The sequence below is a fragment of the Balaenoptera ricei genome, chromosome 15, assembly GCF_028023285.1.
Source record: "Balaenoptera ricei isolate mBalRic1 chromosome 15, mBalRic1.hap2, whole genome shotgun sequence".
NCBI classification, from domain to species: domain Eukaryota; kingdom Metazoa; phylum Chordata; class Mammalia; order Artiodactyla; family Balaenopteridae; genus Balaenoptera; species Balaenoptera ricei.
This window is the reverse complement of record NC_082653.1, coordinates 29,447,464-29,473,787: the sequence shown is the minus strand read 5'-3', so window position 1 is coordinate 29,473,787 and position 26,324 is coordinate 29,447,464. Positions and strand designations below refer to the sequence as shown.

Below are 26,324 nucleotides of genomic sequence, written 5' to 3'. Positions count from 1 at the left end.
TTAGCCCCAATTTAAACATTACTCTGAAATCTACAATCCTAGATTGCTGAGGCGTTCCTTCACCATTCCTTCATCACGCTGCTACTGGGAACGACTGGGTGTCCTTTATGCAGCTAGAGTTTGACCCACGACAAAAAGTTTCGTAGGAAAGCTGGCCAGGAATCAGGACACACAAGTTCTGCCCCTTCATTTGGGACTTTGAATAAGTCCCTTCTTTCTAGGTCTCTCCCTACTTCTCAGCTCCCCTTCACAGTAAAATTCCTCAGGAAGAGGCATCAAAATGTGGTTTGTAGCTCGGGAGTACACGAAGCCAAAACTTTTCATAGTTATTTACCTTTTCCACTTTCATTCTCTCACAAGTGTACTGTGAAGTTTTCCAGAAGTTACATGATGAGTGACATAGCACCAGGTTACAAAGCAAAAGCAAATAAGAATCCAGCTGACTATCAAGGCAGATGTTAAGATTTGTAAAAATATAAAACAATGCCACTCTACTCACTAAATATGTTTTTGAAAAGTTATTTTTCATAAATTATGTATGTTAATATGTAACTGAATTACTACTCATTTGAAAGGACCATTTAAAACATTTCTCAGTTTTAATTTCTAATACCAAGACCCATAGATATAACCCAAAACAAAAACTCTGGAATCCTCAATTTCAGGAGTGCAATGGGGCCTTCAGACCAAAAACTGAGAATCGTTGGCCTACTCTCTCACGGTCTCCGATTCCTCCCCTTCATTCTCTCTGAAACCCACTCTAGTTAGGGTTCTCATTATGAGCCACCAAAATTGCTCATGAACACTAATAACTTCCCAATCGCTAAATCCAATGGTCAGTGGCCAGTCTCATCTCATCTCACTCAGCCTACCTACAGAACACGCCACGGCTGATTCCTTCCTTCTCCTGAGGTCTTTTCTCCACCTGGCTTCCAGGACACCATGCCCAGGTCTCCTATACCTCTGGCTTCCTTTCCTTCTCTCCAAGCTCTGTTTTGCTTTGAAATCTTTTCTATGCCCACTTTAGAACCTTGGTCATCTCCAAATTAGTACCTCTAGACCATTCTCTCCTCTGAATTCTAGACTCACACAACAGCCTACTCGACCTCTGTACTTGGTCACCAGCGATTTTTTTTCTTTTTCTGCTGAGCCGCACGGGTATGCGGGATCTTAGTTCCCTGACCAGGGATGGAACCAATGCACCCTGCAGTGGAAGTGTGGAGTCCTAACTACTGGACCACCAGGGAAGTCCCTCAACTTCTGTACTTGGATTCTAAACAGGCATTCCAAACTTTCAGATGACCAAGACCTAACTTTCTCCAGCCAAATCTGTTCTTCCTCATGTCTTCCCCATCTCATTTGATCCTCTCTATCCTTCCAATGGCTTCCAAGGCCAAGAACTTGTAGCCATCCTTAATTCCTTTCTCTCACATCTTATGTTCAATCTAGCATGAAACCCTGTTGGTTGACTTCAAAATTCACCCAAAATCCAATCATTACCTCCCCTGTTCTGCTGTTCAAAGCCACCATTATCTCTCACCTGGGTTATCATAGTAGCCTCCCATCTCATCCCCTCACTTGCTCCCTTCAGTTTGCTTTTAGCACAGCAGGTACAGTGATCCTTTCAAAAGATCAGATATCACACAGCTGAAAACACACCAATGACCAGAAGATTAAAAGCCAAAATCCTCACAGTGGCCTACAAGGGCTATTCTAGTTGACTCCTAATTACCTCTCTAGCTTCTTTTCCTACACTCTCCTCCCTGCTCACTCTATCTAGCCTTCAAGCTGTTATAATGGTTATTGCCTCTGTCTGGGATGTTCTTCCTCCAGAAATCCTCATGGTTCACTCCCTCTACTCCTTCTAACCTTTGCTCAAAGGTCACTGTCTTAAGAAGACCAACCTTGATCTCTTCCACTTGGAAGTACACCTCCATTCCTCACCTCCCTGCATTCTGATCTCCCTTATCCTGGGGTCTACATCCCTCCACTAACCCACAGCTAAGTTATGTCTGTCTCCCCAGTAGATGTAAGCTCTACAACTGTAAGAATTTTTGTTGGTTTTGCTCACTAATGTATCTTCTGTGCCTGAAATAGCCCCTGGCAAATAGTTTCTCAATAAATATGTTGAATGAATATATGGAATTAGCTTCTCCATCTATAAAGCTTGATTGGGAGAGAGGGGAGTTTAGACTCAATAGTTCCTCCCAGCTCAAGCCTCTGATTCTCTAACCAGCCAAATACTCAATTTATACCACAACTGATTTGAACCTTTGGCACTACAAGGCTCAGCTCCTGGTCACAAAGACCAGGGCCCTGGACCCAGCCCTCAATTCTAAGTGCCCAGCTAGGACAGGGCAGGATAGGTACCAACTGACCAAGCACTGTCCTCATTAGTTGTCAGAGTCTGGGACAATTGGCCTTAACTATGTTTCTGATCTTTTCCCATCCCAAGGTCACCTATTTCTCCTACCTGAAGCAATCACTGCTATTTAGTTTTAACTTTAACTTTGCCCTGCAACAAAGCACAAATCCCAAGTGTGGGTGTCCAAATGGGAGCCATGATTTCAATTAGTTATGACAACCCCATAATCCTAACCCAAATTCAGATCCCTCTTCCAATGACAACCTTCTTTCTACCCCAGGGCAAACTTGAATTCTAAGAGGTTTTTTTAAAGTAGAAAAGATGAGATGGAAATGGAAAGTGACAGCATGAAATACAATTAAAATACTGTCTAGCCAACCCTTTTTAGGCTCGAACATGGTACTACCCCAAACCTAGCTTTAAGAACGCTGTTCTCGGCTTTTTGCTGGAGATCACACACAGAGTCAGTCATAGGTTCTAGATTTGAACTCAGAGGGCTTAGCGTTTGTAATCTGGGTCCTTGAACACATCAGAGGTGTCAGCCCAGGATCCAATCACCACTGAGTTCTGCAGATTCCATCTCTTGGCTGTAAACATAATCAGAAATACTTTCAGGGTGAAATCCTGGATTTGATGAGATCACCTAGAAATGATTTCCATCTCCCTTCTCCCACCCCCAAGTCCCACGGAGACTGTTTCATCCCAGCAGAGTGATACACCTCTGGGGTCGCATGAGTGACTTCTGACCCACTTCCAACTCTGCTCCAGGTCGTGTCTGGTCCCCATGGCCTATGGCTCGTCCATGACCAAAAAAAAAAAAAAAAAAAAAAAAAGAACGCTGTTCTCTTACTCACTGGGCAGTAGGACAAACTGGCCTGGCACCTGGCAGATAATGTTTGTGGAATGGAAGAATTAAACCTGGAGTGACTCATTTGAGAAGTAAGTTCACTGAATACTGAAGCATAACCAGGCTCAAATCAGCATTAACCAATACCAACCAGAAATGTGAGGGTGATGAAGGGAAAGAAGGGACTAAGAACCCACCTAGGTAATGGAGGGCTCTGTGCCCTAGGAGCTGAGGCTCCTTCCTCATGACCACTGGGATCAGCTTCCGCCCCCTATCACCTCCTCTCAAGCCTTCAGCAAAATCTAAGACTAGCTTATTTCCAGCTTGCCCTCTTGATACCAAGAAAAAAGGGGCTGGGGGAGAAGGAAGATGAGTAAGATATACCTGCCCTCAAATTAGTAGGATCGTGGGTAAATGACTTAACCCTTGCAGGGTTGCAAAGGTGAAACAAAATGGCACATGTGAAAACACCTAGCACTCATGGTAGGTATTCAGTGTTCTTTTCTTTCCATTCCCTTTAAGGAAAATGAATCACAGCTGGCCAATACGCTAGCCAGCATGTGTATCTACTGACATTAATCTCCCTACATCTATTACTTCCTTCTACTTTGATACTGGCCAGTTGCCTTGCCAATTCTGCCCCAAAGATCCAAGCACTCCTCTACCCTCAGTGCTACTACATTTAGGTTCAACAACATCCCTTACTAGCGTGAATCAAATAATTGGTCCAACTGGTCTCCCAATCTCCGGTTCAAATCAGCTTACACATGCTGAAGCTCTCAGTGCTACATTGCTCTTCTCTGGTTTGCATATGGCTCCCGAATGCCTACTAAGTCAAGGTCAAATTCCAGGGTCCCATGTTTCACCTTATTTCTAGTCTTAGTTCCCTTGCTCACATCTCAGACTCTGGTCCAACTGAACTACCAGTGCTGTTCCTGGTACATACACACTTTTGGATTTTCCACCTCAGCTCTATCCACGCTCCAGTAGGCCACTGTCCTCCCCAACTACCACCTGTCTACTACATCCTTCACTACTCCAAACTGCTGGAGGCTCTCCAATATGCTAGGCTCCCACTGGCTTCAGGTCCCTTGCAGAGGCTAGGCCTTTTACCTGGGATGCTCCCCTCTGCTTCCAATTCCCTACTCTTGCTTCTGGGCACTATTCCCTGAAAGGTGAATTTCCTTACATTCGTTGTAAAGCAACTATGATAAATACTGATTTAATGTTTCTCTCTTTGACTAAGCTGCAGAAGTCATGAGGATGGGGCATGTTTCTGATTTTGCTTACCACTGTTATCCCAGAGCCTAGCACGGTACTTGACAAATGAAAGCCCACAATCAATCTGTTAAATAAGCAAAGATTTCTCTAAAAAATATTCACTCACACACTGTTTATAGTATCTAAAATGGAGAAATGGACATCTGCTATCTGAAGTGGGAGAATGATTACATTACTGTACCTATAATGGAATGTCAATTACTGAAGGCCATGCTTTCAAAGTATGACATGGAAAATGCTTGGGTTAAAGCTGAATGGAAGAGCAGGAAACTAAACCTAAAAGACTAAACTATGCAGAATTGGATGTGCGAGTAGGAAAGATACAAACTGGGGTCAGTTTATATTCTGAAAAAAATGTCCGTACTTCTTTTGCACGTTTTCTACAGTAAGCGTTTATTAATTGATGAGAAAGTGTTTCTAAAAAACTTAAAAGAGACTCAGCTCAAATGCAATGTCTACTCAAAACTTCCCTAGACTTTCTAATTTGTACTCAAGTAATCCCACATCTCCTCATTGAGACTTGGGAGGAATCTTTGGTAACAAGCACTTAGTCCTCTTCAAGCCTGCATTTCCCCCCAACTCCATACCCCCCGCCTCCCTGGGCTCAGATTGAAGAATCCAGTAGTCCAGGAAGTGTGCATGCAGAACAAAAAGAAGTACACTCACCTAGTTTAAAAAACACCCAAGATGTTTTGCCCTGAATTTTAAGCAGCACATGTGACCTGGTCCATTCTGGTTTCAAGTTCAAAGGCATCAGGCCGGTCCTGTGGGTTAGCAGCTAACATATCTTTCAAGAGCTGCTTGATCCCCTCAGACATGGAAGTCCTGCGTTTCTGGGGGATGTGCAACTCCATCTTTGGGTTTTCTAGCAGCGCCTCACCAACAGGGACGATCTCAGTCCCCTGTTTGATATAGGTCCCCAGGAGCTCCTTCTTGGTCTCAGAGTCAATGAAAGTGATTCTTTCTATCATTGCCCAGATGATAATGCCCAGGGCAAAGATGTCAGCCTTGGCTGTGTAGTGTCCCTCCCAGACTTCAGGGGCCATGTAGAAGTCTGAGCCGCAGGCTGAGGACAGCCAGTATTTATTCACATTCACATTTTTGTTGTCTTGATTGCCCTCTTTACCTCGGGGGGCCAGCCCAGCACAGACCTTGCTTAGTCCAAAGTCTGCCACCTTGAGGATGGGGGTGCCAGACCGCTCTGTGATGAGGATGTTGTCTGGCTTTAGGTCCCTGTGCACGATGTGGTTTTTGTGCAGGAAGGCAATGGCGCTCGTGAGCTGTAGCATGAAGCTCTTGTTGGTGGCTGGGTCCGGCCTCCGGGACAGGACATACTGATTCAGGTCTCCACCTTCACAGAACTCCATGACAAACCAGAGATAGCAGGGCTCCTCAGCATAACCCAGGATCCTTTCTCCTAAATCAAGGGAAGACCAGAAAGAGCCCAAGTGAGATGGACACAGTCACACCACTTGTAGACTAAAGGGATGTAGCACATTAGAATAGGAGTGACAGTGATGACAATCGCTCCAATCCAAGAGGACCAGCACAACTGGCACGGAGCCAACTCTGCACAACAAGGCCCATCTCTACTCATACAGGGTGAGTCAAGGGATAACAAGATAAGGGAACCCTGGTTTACTGATGATTAGCCAGGAGGCAACTTAGTTCACCTTTCCCAGTTTCCACCTCTGCTTCTTCACCTGTAAATGGCCGTGTGTAACACAGAGTACCAACACTGGCCCTTGACATTCAATTTAATATTTACTACCACCCTAGGAGGTAGGAAGAAATAGCCCCATCTAATAAAATGAAGAACCCGAGGCTCACAGAGACTTAGAGTTAACAGACTCAAATCCATGACTGCAGCGCCACTGTGTTTCATTATACTGTCTCCAAATAGGCAGCACCATACCACCCACATCTCCCAGGGCTGCTGCTGAGACGAGGGAAAATTTGTGAGAAGACCGTCAAATGTCTGTTACTCCATGCTAAGCCAAAGACCTTCCCTCCCTTCCTTCCTGCCTTGTGCAGGGATTCTTGTCGATGCATCTAGAATGGCACTACAAGTTTATTTCAGACACACTCCAACTCAGTGTTTTCTGGTAGCCCACCACACGCCTAGCACAAGTTAGGTACGTGACAGGCCCATCTCTATGAAGTTTAGTTTGAAGGAGATAACGGATGTTTAAAACAGCAAGTATCATTAGCTGTGCATCTGCATCAAGGTCAAGTTTTACGAACAGTGAAGGGTGGGTAGGAGTCACCAGATCTAAAGAGGTCCGAAGGGGCAGGACTTGAGTGACCCCTAAGAGACAGGCAGTAAATCAGCAGGGAGAAGCCAGAAGGAAACTCTAGGCTGAGATGGGATGGATAACGAGGCACAGGAACAAATGGACCAGAGAGGTGTAAATAGGAAGTCTGAAGTGGATGTAAGATGTAATCAAGTTATGTGGAAACTTGAAACTCCAGCTCTGCCTTCCTCAGAAAGTCTTTCCTTTTGAACCACAGTAACTCCAGGAAAGCTGCTGATTGGCATCTCCAAACAAATACCAATACACTTTATAAAGCAATTAATGGTACACTGAACCCTTAGCATGACGTTATTTGGTGACTGCAAGAGCCCAAAAAGCTTGAGCCTAAGTAGGTAGGTGCCTCATCTTGCTGATGAGGAGGCTGGGTCAGCCCCGGGTGGTCACATGGATCATTCGTGACTGAGCCAGACCCTGAGGAAAAGTCCTCTGATCCCCCGTACAGTGTCTCCATTCTACCAAAAATGAAGGCTGCAACCCCTCACACAGCCTCTGCCAGAGGGTTTCTTTCACTAGTCATTTACTTTATTACAAAGAGAATGGGTGATCCAGATGAGATGCTGCTAAGCCCCGAAATTACCAAGGCACATAGTCTACAAAAAGCCAGTGGTTTGGGAGTTCTAGGTTGATGCAAGAAGATGACTAGATGGACAAGGCAAAAGCTTTAGGTTTTTGACCACGATCTGACAGACCACATTTCCCCTGTAATTATATAATTTGTTTATACTGCTCACAATCAAAAGTAATACAGGTAGAACTAGTTTAGGGCAGATGGTTTTTTTGTTTTTTGTTTTTAAATCAGTTGTTTCCCATCTCATAATCCTCTTTCTAGGTCACCTGCTCCAGTAGGCTGAGGTTCTATCTAAAAAGACTGCAGGGACTTCCCTGGTGGCACAGTGGTTAAGAATCTGCCTGTCAATGCAGGGGACACGGGTTCAACCCCTGGTCCGGGAAGATCCCACATGCCGCGGAGCAACTAAGCCCGTGTGCCACAACTACTGAGCCTGCGCTCTAGAGCCCGTGAGCCACAACTACTGAGCCCACATGCCTAGAGCCTGTGCTCCGCAACAAGAGAAGCTACCACCATAAGAAGCCTGTGCACTGCAACGAAGAGTAACCCCCACTCACTGCAACTAGAGAAAGTCCACGCGCAGCAACAAAGACCCAACGTAGCCAAAAATAAATTAAAAATAAATAAATAAATAAAAAGACTGCAAAATGAAGTGGTGATCTGAGCCCTGATCAATCAACCTAGACTCCTGAGTAAAGACCCATAAAAAGGAGAACAAGAAATGTTTGGGGGTGGTAGAGCCAGAAAGGAAACTATTAAAAAGGCATCAAATTCCTTCTGCAAAGGCCACATCAGAAAACAGTGAAACTTCTGGTAGGGAAATAAAGGGTGGGGAATGATGATTATTTTATACGCAAAGTTGGTAACTATGGCAATTGAAATAAAAAGACAACAACTCTGTAAAACAGACTACATATAAGTCCAGGTTATGAGAATTCAGGGAAAGAAAAAGAAAAAAAAAAAAGGTAAAAAAGTGCCCTCAGTCAGTGAGTGAGTGGGTAGATGAGACCCGGGATCGAGGGACTTGCTCTGGGGAATGAGCTAAGGTCAGGAGATGCCAAAGAAGGGGGCTGTTTGTAGAGATGACAGAACTGGACCGGAAGCAGACAGAGCGTCAGTGAGCATGACGGAATGGAAAGTGGCGGACGCAGCTACTTGTCCCAGAGACAAAAAGCACTCTGCACAGGGAAGGACCTTGGGCTTATTTCATGAGAAGCTGCAGTATGTGTTTTCATGAAGGAATCCCAACTGCCCACAAAAAACATAAGAGGCATGTAAGAATTCCAGCCCTTTTCTTCAGGCAGATTGTCTACCTGGGCCTCTCAGCTACCTTGCATCACAGCAAGATGGAGGGAGGGAATGCGGCACTCAACGCACTGGGTGCATTTCTGTTGAGAAGCAAGTAGTAGAAGAGCACACAGTAACAGAAGAGTAATAGAAGACCGGAAGACAGGAGTCTAGGTTGAGACCCCAATTCTGCCCCTGGTTTACTGGGTGGTTTCGAGACTGAGTATGATGGGAAGATAGCTAGAACCTGGGGCAAGTCCCTGAACCTCTTAGACTCAGTCTTCTCAACCATCAAATGAGAATGACACTTACACCACATATTCCTGAGTTAAGTCACAGTCGGCAGAGTATAAGGTACTTTGGGGGAATCACATCCTTTACCATCTCCTACATCATCGTTCCCACCGGACCCCAGCCAAGTCCTAGCAAGTCACGGATTTCAATACTCTCAGTGCTGGAGGCCAGAGAATATAGCTCTCACACGTTAGGCAAAAGATGAAACTGAGATCAGAAAATGAAAATGGATGATTATATCACATTTCTCCGGCTGCAATAGCTAAAATCCATATTCTAGCCAGAGCAGGCCACTTTTATTTGAGGTGACCTCTCTATGTAAAAGGTGACCCCTCTCCCCAAATCTGTGCAGGTGCATCTGAATGTGTACCTTAGGACCCAGTCTGAAAGCTAGCCTACTCGACATGTGCCTGATTTCCCAGGTAACTTTCCTTTTCTGACCAGCCAAAGCCCAAGTCTCATTATTTACCAGGGTGACTGTGCACTGGGGAAGGGAAAATGGTCAAACTTCCAGGGATTATCGAACACTGGTTCTAAGCTGACACAAATTCCTGGAGACTCAAAACGTCACCGTGGTCCAGTCAGGGTAGGGGGCCGATGGAGGTCAGGTGACCAGTGGAGTTTCAGCTCAGGTCTGTTTCACAGCCACCCCAGTGGGTCACTGAAGCCACCCTGTGGTTACTTCCCCAGTTTTGGGATGTAAAACTGGAACAAACACATGCAGAAACTAGTAGAATCCTCACATGAAATTCAGTTTTTTGAACTGACAGAAACAAACAAAATTTACTTAAGTTTTATAATCCCCTTGTTTGGTATAAATCTGACAGTTCTGTAAGACTAAAAAGGGCTGAGAATTTAGCTGCCCAGAGCTGGAGAAAAGGGAGTGTTATTTGAAGGTGATAAGGATTTGTGGCAAATTAACCTTTGAGAGCCCACTGGGTTCCAGGAACTATTTGTCACGGCCATGAGTAGTTAGTGAGGTGCGATCCTGCACAGCCACCTCCCTCCACCAGAACGTGCTAACTCCCAGGTTACAGGGGGCAAAGAAACGCACTTGGATTAGAGGCAGGCCTACCTTCAGGGGCGTTTTATTACCTTTCCCAAGTCCAGTAGCCAGAAGACCACAAAATAAACTCTGTATTTCAAAACATATCCTATGCCACAGTTCACAGGGAAACAATTAAAAAAAAAAAAAAATCAAGCAGGGGACTTCCCTGGTGGTCCAGTGGCTAAGACTTGGTGCTCCCAATGCAGGAGCGATCCCTGGGTTTGATCCCTGGTCAGGGAACTAGGTCCCACATGCCGTAACTAAAAGATCCCACACTCGGCAATCAAGATCCCAAGTACTGCAACTAAGTCCCGGTGCTGCCAAATAAATAAATTAAAAAAAAATAAAGTTAAAAAAAAAATCAAGCAGGTGCCTCGCATCTCATTACTCATGGGCACAAGTAGTGGCTGAAGTCTCCCAACAAAATGGGCTGTATTCAGAAACTTGAGGTCGGGAGGCTCAGCATAAGGATAAGTCAGTATGAGCTGTGGAAAGCAGGCACTTCCTGGAAAGGGATACAAAATACCCAGAATTTTATAAGCCCATTTCCAAGCATCCTCCAGAAATTCGACTTTTTTTTTTTTAATTGAAATATAGTTGATTTACAATGTTGTGCCGATCTCTGCTGTACAGCAAAGTGACTCATATTCTTTTTCCATTATGGTTTGCCACAGGATAGTGAACATCGCTCCCTGTGCTGTACAGCAGGACCTTGTTGTTTATCTCTCCCCTGTATAATGGCTGGCATCTGCTATGCTCTAGTATAAGTACACAGTTATGCTAGAGCACACACTGCTCGGCAGACCCCAGACATGTGATGAGCAAAAGCCTCTGCCCTTATGAAGGCTTCCAGCCATTAGAAGCAGAATGACTGCAGCTATGAGAGTAAGGAAGAGGAGGCAGCTCTGCCTGAGGGGTAGGGAAAGGTGGTTAGGACGAGAGAAGGGCAGGCTGAGAGTAAGCGGCTCATGCACCGTGTTTCCCGGGGTGAAGAGAGTGAGCACACGGCACAGGGGGGTGTAAGCTTGCAGCGAGGGACCCACGTAACCTGGGGTAATCACAGAAGAGATGTGGTAGGAGATGGGGAGAAATGAGGCTGGAGGTGAAGCTGGAGTCAGCTCATAAGAAATGGTATCTGGCAGACTACAAGAATGTGAACCCTAAGAAATGGGAAGTGACTAAAAGTTCTTGAAGTATTTTAGAAAGATAAGCTGCTTATTGAAACTAAGAAGTCACCAGTGTTAAGTTAGACGTACCACTTAGGTAAGACATCCAAGCTGTTGACAACACTCTGGTTTACCACTGACTGAGTTCTGATTTCAGAGATGTTAACATGTGGAAGAACACATCTGAGAATCGACGAAACAGGTTCCCTCTGGAGGCAAGAGGAGTTAGAAATGGAAGACAGACTAGAGGCCAAGAGACGCATCAGGAGGTCCTGAAAGCTGAAGAAGTGCGGGCTGGCCAGGGAGGAGGCGGTAAGGGGATGGGAGAAAAGTCTTGGAGGTTTAGAATCAACAGAGCTGAGCAACTCATCACTTCACATGTGATGGAAGGAAGGAGGAAGCCAATCCTCTCTTCTTACTCCCAACTTGCATCTACGTACATGACCCTTTCACAAGTGAGGAAACTGAGGCGCAAAAGATTAAATACCTTGCCTTTGGTCTCACTACAGTCTCACAGAGGCAGACCCCAGAGTCTCCACAGCCTGGATTCCTAACCCTGATGCTTTACTGCTGCCTCTCCTTGCCTGCAGCAGAAGTTAACACCTGGATGTTCCATTTCCCACTGACACAGTTCCTTGTTAAGTACTCTTACGGATGCCCCCAAGGAGTTCAATGTTCCTTAAGTCTCCGGTATTGATAGGCCAACCACATAACACGCTGATTCATTTTTCATAGAGGATTAATTATGATTTTGATAAGCATGCTGAGATAAACAATTCAGCAATATTTATCACAAGTCTCCAAAATGCTCAACGTGACATAAAAATCCCACTCCAGGAATTTATTCTAAGCGAAGAGTACCAAAAAGGCAAAACAAAAACAAAAACCTACCACTACCAGCAACAAAAGGGCACACCAAGCACTAAAAACACACAGAACTGGTATTCCACACAGCACAGTACAAGTAAGGAGTTAGAACAACTGTCCCCGGGTACTTAATGGTTAATAATGGCACTGCCACTTAGTTGAATGCTGAAAGGGCCATGTTTTACTTCAACAAAATTTACTTAAAAAGCCAAAAGAGATCACATAACACATCATAAGCATGTTTAATGTGAAGTGAGACATAAGATATAAAATTTTAAAGTTATGTTTAAGAAAATATTATAAAGGAATCCAGAAATGAGGTTTGAATTTGTTATGACCATAGCTATCCCTGCTTCTGATTAAATAAAAATTTTAATATACAACTTTTAACTAAAGAAGTGGTTCAGAAGATCAGTCCTGAGAAGATGCTGAAGATGAGGACCATTCAAGCACATTCTCCCAAAATGAGCACATAGACCAAGCCCTCCTCCCAGCCTCAATGACCTTGAGCTGTGTCACTATAAAGAGGCTGGGTCCAGTGTCAACACCACAGGGTGTGTTCAATTCAAAGTACTTCATTAATCAAATGTCTTTGTGCACTACAGAACACACCCCCTCAGGGTGGCTGCCAGGGCAAGATACAGTGTCCTGTAGAGGCCAAGAGGCCAATTAGGAACTCTCAGGCCCAGTGGGAAAGGAGAAGGAGCCAGCCAGGCCTGGGGTCAAAACCACCCACTCCCACACTTTCAAGGCTAATGTGACCCTGGGCAAACTGCTAAAAAAGACCCCATGAATATTTCATTTTCCATAAATTGGGAAGAGACACTTACCTCAATGGGCTGCTGGGAGCCTTAATTGTGACATACGAAGCATCTTGCAGGTGCCTGGACACCAGAGCAGACAACTACTGGGTATTAATCATGTTAAAAATTGCAAAGAACATCTGGATATAAACCTAGAGCCTGACCTTTCACTGCTGTGGGAATGGACAAGTTACTTGACTTAATGGATCTTGATTTTCTTGTGTGTAAAACCAGGTTACAAAAACTCCAACCTAAAGTGGAGAGGATTAAATGAGAGGATGAACCATGAAAATCTAAGGTTAGCTATTAGGACTTGGAACATTGCAAGGCTCTTGTTAAAAATGCAGATTCCACTGGCCAGGCAGACTGGGGAGTAAGGCAGTCCTGGTTGTTTCTCTCTCCATGTGCAATGGTCCTTGCCACATGCCTAGCCTTACTGCGTGCCAGGCTCACTTCTGATTTACCCTTTTACAACTCATCCTTCCCTCCTCTAAACTTAGTCCACATTCCTGCCAGCTGTCCCCCCTAAAGCACCTCTCACAGGCTGCAATGACGTATCATCGGTTGTGCTGTGCCCATCTCCTCCCTTAGACTGGGCACCACAGTGGAACAAGACCATGTCTCTGGGCTCCCACGATGCACCTCACACACATCGAGTAGGTGATCAATAACTGGGTGAAATGAATCAAGATGAGAACTGTTAGCTGGAGAGGCTTAAAACAGAGAAATATCAGAGAACATTCTAGTATAGGGCATGCAGAATGTTTAGATTAAGACAACTAGGTAAGCATCCAGAATTTGTGAGTCACTGAGGAGGGCCTGTGGCTAAATACCACCAAAAGCCAAGGTCGAGCTGAAAATAAACTGATGTTCTATTGGGAAGCTAAGCTCTCTTTGAGAGTTTACTTACAGTGTAAAAAGCCCTACCCAATACAACCCCAATTAATCAAAGCTCTCAAGTAAGGGTTGCTTCTGTCTCCTGGGGCTGGTTATCTAAAACCCCCAATGCACACAGAAGGAAAGCAGTCTGTCAGTAGCAAGAGAAAAGGAAAGCCTGTGTGGTTGTCCCAAGACAATCAAGAGCAGAACAGAAAGGAGGCAGAGGGTCCCTGGCAGCCGAGACATAGGGGAGGCACCCGTAGAAATCAGCAGTGCCACAAGTACTGGTTAACACATAATTGAAAATAGATAGTAGCCATTAGCTTCTGAGTAAAATATGATTATACCCATTTAACAACAAGAAAAACAGGAGAGCCCAGAACTTAAGCCACCTGTCCCAAGAGTGCAGCACAGCTGTGAAGGAAAGCTGACTCAATCCAGAATGCCAGGGCTTGGAGCCTGGCTTGGTTCTGCTTAGCTGCTACACATCAGGCAATGTCACTAACCTCAGTGCCTCAAGTTGTCTCACCCGTAAAATAGGGATAATTATAGTACTGACTTCAAAAGGTGGTCATGAAGACTGAAACAGTTAAGAGGTATAAAGCCTTTAGAACAGCTCTTGGCACACAGCAATCAGTGAGTTTTAGCTTTTATTAACAGGGTGAAACTGGGACTAAGACCTTCCGACTCCCAGTCAATACCAATGTTCTACTGTATCCCGTTCATTTCCAGGGCCCCTAAATGCTGCCTTTATATCTATGTCAGGGTAGCTGAAGATTACCATTCAGCTCCCTGCCTCTACCCAGGGATCTCTAAACTCGGAGGCCCCAAAGCTGCAGTAGAATTCAGAGGTGCTTTCCAGCGGCCTGGGAGGGGGGCACCCAGCTCTGAGGCCAAGATTTCCGTGGGCTCTCAATGGGCTGAGAGGAGTTTGCAGGCCGACAACCCATCCACTAAGACACTGGCTCCCCCTCAGCTTCCTGAGCTTCCTGAGGTCTACCTCCTTCCTTGCTTCCCCAGGCCTCTATGCTCCCAGAGGGAACCTCTACTGTTTTCTGGGACACCCACCACTCATGACCTTGCACGATGGTCATGGCCAAGTCTTCTGCATGCCTCGTGGAGGAAACTCTGCATAGCTTCTTCTAGTGCAGTGTATGGCTCACAGTCACACCGGGCATCGGCGTGCAGACAAGACTGCCTCCCAAGGGCCAAGATTCCCACCCACGTGAAAGCCCCTCCAGGTATCTTGAGTACAGCAAACATCAACTAATTGGTCAAGCGGAACACGTTTTACCAAGTTGGGATAAGCTAGGTTCCTGGCTTTTCCAAACTTCTAATTATTCAGTTTTATGAACCTTGACAGTTTGTTGTGGATTTTTTTTTTTTTGTCTTTATTTGCTGCTATTTGTATAAGGATCAGTGTGCACTTTGTAGAGAGCATCAGAATTCCTGAGTTTGACAATGAGCTCAGGCATGCCTGCTGTCTAAGTGGCAGTAATCTTGAATTCAGTTTTAGGTGCAATCAGGACAGGGTCCTTTGGCAATGGAAACAAGGGGATAAAAGCAAACTGTTAACCCTTTTTTAATGAAAAGTTCTTAAAAGTTAAACAAAGCCACCAACCCATCAACCAAATAATTTACAGGATTGTTAATCTGGTTTAAAAAAGCCTGGGAGGCTGGTTTGAATACTACCACTAACTCATCTGGGGCAAGTCCTGTCTCTTTTCTGGGCTTCAATTTCCTTCCCTGTGAAACAGAAGGCCAGATCAGACATCTAAGATGGCTCACTACTGACTGTCTGAAACTTCTGTTCTCTATTTAATGCTCTGGGTAGGACTTTTTGGTCTATGTTCAGAGAGAAAGGAAGGACATAAGACACAGAAGTCTATCAAAGTTGGAGAAGATGAAGAACTGCATTAAGAAGTCCCCTTACCCCTTTTTTGATATTGGTTTATTCATACATAATTTTTTTAAACTACAGAAATGCCTTCTGGTGGAGTTGATACTCGGAGAGGGTGGAGGGGAGAGGAGACGGACAACCATTCTCTATTTGTTCTCTATTTGGCCAAACTGTGAAGTAAATAGCACTCTCTTCTCTACCTATTCATGTTTTCCTAGGCCCCCTTCTTTCAAAGCCCACCTTCTCTGCTAACTTCTGGCTAACTCCTGATTCTCATTCTTGTTAATTTGTACAACACAGAACAAAGCCATTGATGAGCCAACTTGGCTTTTCCTCCGTGACCATGATTAGCATTTGAGTCTTCTACAGGTCCTCAAGCTTCAAATTAAGTTCCTTTGGGACAAAGAGGGTTTTTTTCCTCTGCAAATACCACCATAGGGACCTCAGTAAAAGTTTGTGGATTTGGTTCATTGAGACTTTAAGGCAGATTAACACTTTTCAGTCTATTCAAAATTATTCTAAATTGCAGGAGACGGGGCAAGAGGTGACCGCATCTGTTTACAGGCAGAGCTGAACCAGATTACTTGCAAACTAGAAGGAATCTGCCCCAGGGCATATCAGGACTGCTAAATTTTGGAAGCTGAAGTCAGAAAAACTTAACCAGGAGTAATTTGGGTATTTGTTCTCCACTTTAATACTGATAGCAAAAAAGCTCAACGCCTATTAACTGCTTGTTAAATTAACACTTGACACGTAAATCTGAACATCAGTTTATAAGCAGAGGCAACATGCATTGTCTTTACTGCTCTCTCCCTAAGCCCAGAATATTAACTGACCCACAGTAGAGGCTCATATATTTAAGACTCCAAATAACTAAAAGGGACATATTAAGTATGTGGTCTAAAGCAAAATATTTCGTTTCTTTTAGGCCTCAGTTTTAGTTCACAAAGGGAGGAAGAAAATACCAGTGTTTCTGTCAACTTGGCGCTGCCTACAGTACAGGAAACAGAATGTGTTCCATAGTCAAGTTTGGGAAACTTGAACAGAAACACTGTGAATTTCGAAGGGGACGACAGTGGAAGAAGATTCAAAACGTAGCCTGAACTTACTGAAGCAGCGAATTTCTCCTCATCTGGAGCACTTGTTGACATTCCTAGGCTGCACAGCAACCCTATGACAGAGGAACCCTCACCTTATGAATAAAGGAATGCTCCCCACAGGTTTGAAACAACTTGTCCCATGTCTCATGCAGTCAGCTGAGACAAACTATGACTAAAAGTGAGTCTAACCCCAAAGCCTGTGTTATGCTGCCACTGTTTACTGCGGAGTTTTGACAAATTCTACAAGTGAGGAAAGTTTGAACAGTATATGTAGGGACACAAAGCAAAGACTTCCAACCCAGGTTGAAGTTTCAAAACTGGCATCAATGAGCTGAGAATAGAAGGGGATCCTTTGGAAAAGCAAACTCCTACATCCCAAGGCAGTCATGTAAATTGGAAGTCCAGACCATTCATTAACCACAGAGAAGACAGTCTGAGAGTGAAGTGAGGAGCCTGTAGAATACAGGTAAGCTGAAAGAATCTCCTGGAAAATCTTTTCAAAACAAATATATTTACCCTGGAGAGAGGGTGGGCTTTTCAGTATGGATGGGGCACAGATGGGCAGAAAAAGTAGAAGCCTATTTTGAAAAAGGACCCCCAGGTAATATTGAGCATGTCCTCAATCCGCTGTCAAACAACTGACCTGAAACAGGACCAGGAGTTCTCTTGGGATGGGCCTGGAGGATCTTAAAGTCAGGCAAAAGCTCCAAACAAAATGCCCTATCCAACCCCACCCCAAATCCTACCAGCTCTTACTAAGGTCAGATCTAGTTCATCCTTGGGGGAGGGAGGAAACCATTACACCTTTTAAAAGGGTTGAGACCTTGAATCAAGACAGATCTGAGTTCACATCGCTTAAGCTATGAAAAATTGTAAACAAACCAGGAGTACAACCATACCTCCCTTACAAGCTGATTAACCTTCCTCAACTTGGGTTCATTCACCTCTAAACCTTAGTTTCTCCACTTATAGAAAGAGAAGAGGATTTACTTTTCAAGTTATACCTCAAGTCACTCTGTAAGAGATCTAGGGCAGAGCTGGGTCTCAGATTAGCAACCTCTCCCCCGAGGAAGTCTCCTCAGGCCTTCCTAGCCCACTGGCTCTCTCTTCTATGAACAGACCCTTGGCTACTTGTAGCCTGAACAAGGCACATGAGCACTCAGGATGCACACACTCCCTAACTGCAGTTAAAACCCCGAAACCAGGACTAGCCCTCCCAGGACTGCAAAATCCCCTTGCTTCACTGAGCCCCATCGTCCCTATAAATAAAACCACTTGGAAGCCAGCCTCAGAAGGTGGTTGTAAAAGGGAGGAAAAAGATGTTAGATGTGTTGTGTGACAGCTCTAGACCCACCTGTGGAGTTATTCTGCAGGCCCCTAGAGGACCTAGGCTGAAAACCGCCGGTTTGCTGGACTTCCCTGGCATGAAGGGCTGGGGGGGTCTCAGAGGAAAAGGCAGACCAGGAAACAAGAGTTAGCAGGGTGGAGCCGGAGGGTGTCAGGATTTTTGGAACCAGACAGGGAGCGGGTGTGGGTGGGTCCAGCAAAGTTTTTTTCTTTTTGTTTGCTTTGGGAGGGAAAGAGAAGAGACCCTAGAGTGTGAGGGGGCTCGGCAGTTCTTCCACCGACTCTGAACCCAACCCCCTGCACTCCCAAGTCCGACCTTAAAAGTGCTAGACGTTTCATAATAATGGTTCACACTTATGGATCACTTACTACGACAATGGTTAGCACTTAATGAGCCCTTGTTATTAAAATACCAGCTAACGTTAGTGCCGGGGACTGATCCTGGATCCGGAGAGAAGAGGGCGGCCCGAATGTCTGGCCCGGAAAGGAGGGTGTGTCGGGTCCAGGGCGACAGACCGGGACCAGGGTCTAGGGGTCAGTTTGGGCCGAGCCCAGCAGATTCGTGGGTCCAGGCCATGCGTGGCCAGGACGGCCCTCGGCATTCCTACCTTTGAGCGAGGTTTCCACCAGGCGCAGGTAAAGCTGCGAGCTCTTGTTGCCGTGGCTCATACGCTGGGCTAGCCCGTTGCGCTGCAGGACGCACTCCTCAAACTGCACGACGTTTTGGTGGCGCCGCTTGAGGCTGGTCAGGGCCCAGAATTCGGCCAGCGCCAGCTCCACGTTCTCGGGGGCGTCGCAGCGGATCTTCTTGACCGCCACCCGGGCCCCGCTGCGCCCGGCCACTGCCTCGTACACCACGCCGTAGCTGCCGCGCCCGATCTCCGCCAGAAGGCTGTAGCGCGGCCGCGCCGACCCGCCGCCGCCCTCCGGCCGCCGCCGCGCCAGGTAGGCCTCGCCCGGGGCCTCGGCCGCCACCGGATCCATGGCCTGGGCCACCGCCGCCGGCCTCAGCTTCGCGCTGAGCGCCCGCGGCACTGGGCTTCGCCTTTTCCGCTCGGGGCTTTGTGTACCTCTGCGGGCGCCGTCCTCCTCCCCCGTTTCCATGGCTGCGGGCGGCGGGGGGAGCAGCAACGGCGCTGCCCGGGACCCCCCTGCCTCATCCCTCCGTCCGGTCCCGGGACGCGGAGGAGCGGGACCCTGGATTGTGACCTGCGGGCGGAAGAATCGGTTAAACGACCAGGCCGAGGCCGGGAGGCAAGCAGCGCAGGCCTCAGGGTGTCCCACCTCCTCCTCCGGCCGCCACGGCCCCTTTAAGACGGAAGCCACGGTTGCTGACTAAACGGGGGAGGGGAGGGGGAAGCGGGAAAGACGAAACCACGGGGCACTGGCTCAGAGGGGGAGCCGGAAAGAAAAGCAGAAACTCCCCGCCTTTTCAGTTAATTTATTGTATAGCAATACGAGAAACAAGGACTCGGAGCTTTCGCGACTTATGAAAATCACCCTTAAGAAGAAATTCGGACTGTGGAAATCTTCTTTTCCGCTTGGCTCCCTCAGGGATGCCCCTCCCCGCGTCCCACCCTGTGTTCTCCCGGGTGTAAACAGTCCATTGAATTAAGCCGGAGTGGAGCCCAGCGGACCGACCCAAGTCCCGCCGGGCTGCGGGTGTAAGGGGTTGGCTTAAAAGTTCGGAGTCCCTGAGCGCGCCCAACCGGGGACGCAGCTGCCCTCCCCAGACGCCCGAGGCGGCGGGCGTAGTTCCAGCTTGGGTGCAACCTTTCACTTCGCGGACCGCGCCCTTACCTGGCCTGCGCCCTTCCACTTCCGGGCAGCGCGTTTCCCCCCTAAGGCCCCCAGCTGGGGATGGTCCGCTCCGGGCCAGGGCTGCTTCGGGTACCTAGCCGCGCGAGAGACCGTGGCCCGGGTCGGGCGTGCGACAGAAGCTGCTACTGCACGGGTGACGGCAGCGGTGCTCTCGGGGGACAACTGGGCGTCAGGACTCCCGCGGCTCTCCACGTGTTCGCGCCAGCTGAGCCCTTTACGTAACCTTTTTATATAAGCCGCACGTCCCGCCCGCACTCGGGCCAGCGGGGGTTCCTGGTGGCCCATCCCCCGGGAGGGCAGCCGAGTACGGCGCCGCCGGGGTCCTGCCAAGGTCCGCCGACCAGCAGCAGCCGGGCTCACCCACGCGGGGCCGGGGCCCAATCACAGGCGAGAACACCCAACCAACAAAAAACAGGCGCCAAATTCCCGCGATCGGGCTGCGGCCTCCGGTCTCCGCAGCCGCCTGAGCACCGCAACCTCCTCTCTTCCTCGCCTGCGCTGCGTGAAGAGGAGCTGCATCCAGTAGGCCCTAATAAATACTGATTGGTTGATTGGATTGGTCGGTTTAATTGATTCATAGGTTTTGCCTGGGAACCGCCCGCGCTGGGATGGAATCCACGCCCCGTCTCCTATTAAGCCCCTTGATGCTGGGCAAAACATTGCCCCACTTGGAGCCTCAGTTTCCCCTTCTGAAAAATGGGTAGACTCGGCCTTGCCTCCCAGGGTTGATAGCCCCCAAATAAAAAAAATATATAAATATATATTATATAAAATATTAATATATAAATATTAACATAAATATTTAGATTTTGATATAAATCTAAAGTGGCTAATTGGGTGCAGGGCTGAGAGTGCTGAATGTAAGCTCCATTTAGACGTGAATTTTTAAATATTTTGTTTACTGCTTTGTACCTCAGTGCCGAGTAGGTGCTCCATATTTATAAACTGAATCTACAGATATTGAGTGCCTGTAATGTACTAGGCACCGTTTTTGTTCTAAATTGTTGGGGAAAGAGCGGTGAACAAGACAGTATCTACCTTAGTTGAGGTTCTGTGCCTCGTCAAATCGTATGGGTGACTGTGAAGATAACACTTTCTTGTGTCTCTTGTTCTCATCTGTAATATGGGAAGAACCGTAGTTGAAGGATTCACTGAGGTTAGACAGTTAAAGCACTTAGACTAGGACAGGGCCTTGCACACATTAAATGTTAGATATTATTAAATAAATACAAAAGATCATTTTTGACAATGTAACTGTAATAGAGGAAAAGGATGAGCTAAAGAGTGCCTGGAGGTTGGGGACAGGCCACTTTTGTTAGTGTGGTCACTAAAAACTTAACTTTTTTTGGATAAAATTTCAAATTTACATATAAATTACAAGAATAGTAAAGAATCTCATATTTTTAACCATAATAATAATTTGTTATATTTTACTACATTTGCATTATCATATTCTCTTGTGTATTTGTTTGTGTATGTATTATATATAATATGTATTTGTACTTTCTTTTCCCCCAAAACCACTTTAGAGTAAATTTCAGACATCATTCCCCTTTAATCCCGAAATATTTCTGTGTGTTCTTCCTAAGAACATGGATATTCTCTTGCACAATCTCAGTACAATTATCAAAATCAAGAATTTTGACAATAATACAGTTCTTTAATATGTCTTCCATATTTAAATTTTGCTAATTGTCCCAATAATATAGCTATTCCCTACGATCCAATCAGGATCACTTTGCATTTAGTTGTCATGCCTCCGGAGTTTCCTTTACTCTAGAAAGGCAGTTAATTACTCAGCTTTTCTTTGTCTTTTATGACCTTAACATTTTTGAAGAGTATTGGTGAGTTATTTTGTAGATGTCCCTAAGTTTAGGTTTGTCTGATATTTTCTCATGATTAGAATTAGGTTATGCATTTTTGGTAGGAATGGCACTGAAAGGAGTTGTGTCCTCAGTGTACCACATCAGGAGGCACATGGCATTTTTTTATTCCAATGCTGATGATGTTCACTTTGATCATTTGGTTAAGGTGGTGTCTGCCAAGGTACTCCACTGAAAAGTTACAATTTTTCCGTTTGTAATTATTAAGTGTCTTGTGGGAAGATATATTTGAGACTATCCTGTTCTTCATCAGACTCTCACCCACTGTTTTTAGCATTCATTTATGGTTCTTGCCTGAGTCAATTACTCCCATGGTTACAAAATGCTGATTGGAAGGCCTCTGTATTAGTTTGCTAGGGCTGCCATAACAAAATACCACTGACTGGATGGCTTAACAGGAATTTATTTTCTCACAGTTGTGGAGGCTAGAAGTCCAAGATCAAAGTGTTGGCAGGTTTGGTTTCTCCTGAGACCTCTGTTCTTAGTTTGCAGATGGCTGCCTTCTGGCTGTGTCCTCATAAGACATTTTCTCTGTGGGGATATCTTTTCCTCTTCTTATAAGGACACAGTCGTATTGGATTAGGGCCTACCCTAACTGGCTCATTTAACTTAATCACCCCTTTAAAGACTTTATCCCCAAATGTATTAATGATACATTCTAAGGTACTGGGGGTTATGAATTCCACATATGATTTTGGCAAGGGTGGGGAGGGGGGAATTAAGTCTATACCAGTCTATAACAATTAAATCTATAACAGTGACACGAGCTGAGACCTCAAGCCAGCCATGCTAAAACTAGTGGAAAGGCATTTCAGGCAGAGGGAGTAAGTACAGAAGCTGTGAGGAACATGATTGATGTCAAATTTAAGCCAATGGGTGAGAATGTGAAATGGTACAACCACTTTGGAAAAAAAAGGTTCGGCAGTTTCTTATAAAGTTAAACATATATCTACCCTATAGCCCAGTAATTGCATGCCTAGGTATTTACCCAAGATAAATGAAAACTTGTGTTCACTAATACACTTGCATAAGGATGTTTATAGTGGTTTTTTCTATAAGTCTCAAACTGGAAAACACTCCAGTGTTCATCAATAAATGAAGGGATAACCAAATTGTGGTATTTTTGTACCAAGAAATGCTGTTCAGTGGGGGAAAAAAAAAAAAGGAATGAAGTATTGATACAACATGGATGAATCAAAATAATTATGCTAAGTGAAAGAAGTCAAGAACAAAAGGGTATATACTCGATTATTCTATATACAATTCTTGAAAATGCAAACTAATTTATGGTGACAGAAAGCAGATTAGTAGTTGGGGTGGGGAAGAGGGGATGGAATACGAAGGGACTTGAGAAACTTTTTGAGGGGATGGATATGTTCATTATCTTGAAATTACCTTGTGATACTTTCAAGGGGGGAATGTGTTCAAAATACTTCAAATTGTACACTGTACACTTTAAATAAGTGCAGTTTTTGTACGTCAGTTTTACAGCTTTACCTCAATAAAGTTGTAAAAAAAAATGGGGAAAAAGAGTACATGCTATTTGATTCCATTAATGTAAGGTCAAGCTACACTGATCTATGGTGGCAGAAATCTTATCAGTGGTCATCTTTGGGTGGGAATTACTGCTAAGGGGCAGTAATGCATACCAACTAGAAGAACATTCCATGTCAGGGGGAAGAGCAGGTGCAAAGGCCCTGAGATGTAGCACCCAAAGAGGCCAGTGTGACTGGAGCGCAGGGAATAGGGAAGAGTAGTGGGAAGCAGAATGGTGATGCTTCCTTCCCATCCCCGCTACTTCAGGGGGTGAGAACACCCAGGGGCAGCTGGCCCTGTGGTGGCGGGGAGGGGTTCTCTGGGAAAGCAGTAGGCTCTGGGCTGGGAAGGAAAGGTTGGGTGAGTGGAAGAGTGTGGAAGGGATGGAAGCTGGGAGAAGGCTGAGACTGCTCCAGTGGGCTGCGTCAGAGGGTAGTGGGAATGAGGAGGGGGCTTGGGAGTTGAGGGTTGGGGGCTGGAGGTGGCACAGGGCCATGGCAGAGAATCGTCTGAAATGGCGGTTGTAGCAGGGGAGCTGAGGATGGGAAGGGGTTAAGGGGAGAGAAGTTGATATGGGGTATGGGAGGGGCTGTGGATGTTCTGAAGGACAGAAGCTTGAGGTGGGTGCCTCAGTGGAGGGTGTACTCTTGAGTGGGGGACGCTGGGGAGGACTGTGGGGAGGCTATGCCATTGGCTTGAACTCCCCTCGCATGATGGAACTGGATTTCAGAGGCTCCAGGAGGGCTGTCTCCAAGAAAAACTGGAGCCTGTCATGCTTCCTAACAGCCCGAAGCTCACAACAATTACAGGGAGATACGGTTGACCCCATTTTATGAATGGGAAGATTGAACCTTGGAAGCTGTCACATTACAAGCAAGTGGAGTAGCTGAAATCTGATCCCCAGCAGCCTTGGGTTTTGGTGCCCAAACTCTTAGCTTTGACACAAACCGGGGTTCTCCAGCTGAAGTGCACCTCAGCGTCACCTAGATTGCTGGATCCAACCCCAGAGCGGCTAACCAGTAAGTCCTGGGTAGGGCTTGATTATTTTCATGTCTCACTAGGTCCCAGGTGATGCTGATGCTAATGTTGTTGGTCCGGGAAGCACACTTTGAGAACCACTGCATTACACTAAACTGCCCCTGGACTGAGCACAAAGCTGAGGCAATTATAGAGGATTGGAGTTCTGGCAAAGAGTTTGAGGATGGATTGGAGCTACTCACAGAAAACTAAGCAAGTAAGCCAAGGTGATTATTAAAGCCAAGAAAACAAAGACAATTTATAAGAAGAACATTGTAATCATCAGAAACTACAACACTCAGCTGGAAATAATATTACATTGTCATTATAATGTAAGAACAGTACCTTGATTTAACCAGAAATTATGATATAATTATTTTGGGAAAATTGGAGAGGGAAGGTGTGTGTGTGTGTGTGTGTGTGTGTGTGTGTGTGAGAGAGAGAGAGAGAGAGAAACTAAATTTTTATTCTCCATAGCTGTAAGTTAATAGAAAAGGTCTAAAATTTTAAAATCTTGAAGTGACACCATAGTCAGGTATAAAGAAGTAACCATAGAATGAGTTATTGCTTCATGGGATGGGACTTAGTGGTGAGAAAGGGGATTTTTGTTATAAGCCTTGTAATAGTATCTAACTCGTAGTAGTAATTAACTCTTAAACATTATGTATATTTATTACTTGGATTGAAATTGAAATTAAAAATAAGAGTGGGTGTGGGCTTTGGCCACCACTGAAACAGCCTGTCAGCTTGGTGGTGCTGTTCAGCTTCTGGCCATGAGGTGCTCCTCTTGTCCTTGAATCACCTAGAAGCATCTGGACGGCTACAAGTAGTACGTACCGAAATCACGCCCTGGGGACACCACACTAGAGACATTGCACCCAGTGATACTCAACAGAGAGGGCCTCTTGTTTATTTAACAAGGGTCTGAGTCACAGAAAACAAAGATGGAAGCAGATACAGCCACCCTGTTTCCCAAACTTAATGGATTGTTCTCATTTCACATGTTCTTCCCATCAGCCACTTCAGGGCTCCGAAATTCCAACCTTTCCTCCTCTCCCTTCTGGGAATGTCATAGAAATTCTTTGTCAGGCTATCATCTGAGTATTTGCTGCAGAAAATTGGTTGCTAAGTTCTTAGGAGTTGTTTATGGTTTTTAGAAAGATAAAGGAATACAATGAGCTAGCAGGGCAAAGTCCTTGATTCTATAACTACTGGGACATTCAAAATAAACTATTGGGGAATCTGGTTGAAATGTACACAACCATAAGGCACCAAAGTACACTCATTGATCAAAGTATGAAGCATACAGCCTTTTAGGAAGGCAATTTGAAAATTTATTGTCTATTAATATATTTAAAAATCCATACACTTTGAACCAGCAATCTCATTTCTAGGATTTATCCTATAGAAATACTTACCCATTAATGGAACAATATATGTGCTGCAAGAATTTTTATTGTGGTCATTTGTAATAATAAAATATTAGAAATACTCAAGTGCCAGAGACGGGATTAGTTACATACTGCCACATATTTGAATATAATGTAGCCATCAAAAAGAAGGAGTTAGCTCTGTATATGCTACAGAACAAGTAATCACAACATATTGTATATGTTGTGAACAAGTATTCACAACATATTGTTATATAAAAAGCAAATGTAAACTAGGATCTATAGTATAAGCTCAAATTTTGTTTAAATATGTATAAATAGTTGCTAGCCTTCATTGAGTTGTTTCTCTGTATTGGGAGCTGTCCTAGGTGCTCTGTACATATTAATTTATTTATTCCAATACACTGTAGGGTAAGTTTCATTATTATCTCCATTTTCCACAGAAACTGAGGCACAGAGAGGTTATGTGACTTTTTCAAGGCCATAGCACTAAGAAGTGATGGAGCTTGGTTTCAAACCAAGGCATACCTGATTCCAAAGCTCATGGTACTTACATGTTACATGTACTTACATGTTAGTTTCTACATACATAAAGGAAACATTTGGATA

At 45.4% G+C, this 26,324-nt stretch overlaps 2 protein-coding genes across 2 annotated transcripts in view; one reads left to right on the top strand and one right to left on the bottom strand.

Moving 5' to 3' along the window:
• Positions 1–20,296, bottom strand: part of STK35 (serine/threonine kinase 35) — a 45,638-nt gene extending 25,342 nt beyond the window's left edge. The window contains exons 1-3 of the mRNA XM_059896560.1: positions 19,868–20,296; positions 18,676–19,276; positions 5,160–5,910 (exon numbers count right to left, since the gene is read on the bottom strand). Of these exons, the coding sequence (XP_059752543.1) occupies positions 5,198–5,910; positions 18,676–19,276; positions 19,868–20,173 (1,620 nt within the window). The 5' untranslated portion in view covers positions 20,174–20,296 and the 3' untranslated portion in view covers positions 5,160–5,197. The remainder of the gene's footprint in view (positions 1–5,159; positions 5,911–18,675; positions 19,277–19,867) is intronic.
• Positions 17,070–26,324, top strand: part of PDYN (prodynorphin) — a 94,909-nt gene continuing 85,654 nt past the window's right edge. The window contains exon 1 of the mRNA XM_059896561.1: positions 17,070–17,186. The gene's annotated coding sequence lies outside the window, so the exon portion shown is untranslated. The remainder of the gene's footprint in view (positions 17,187–26,324) is intronic.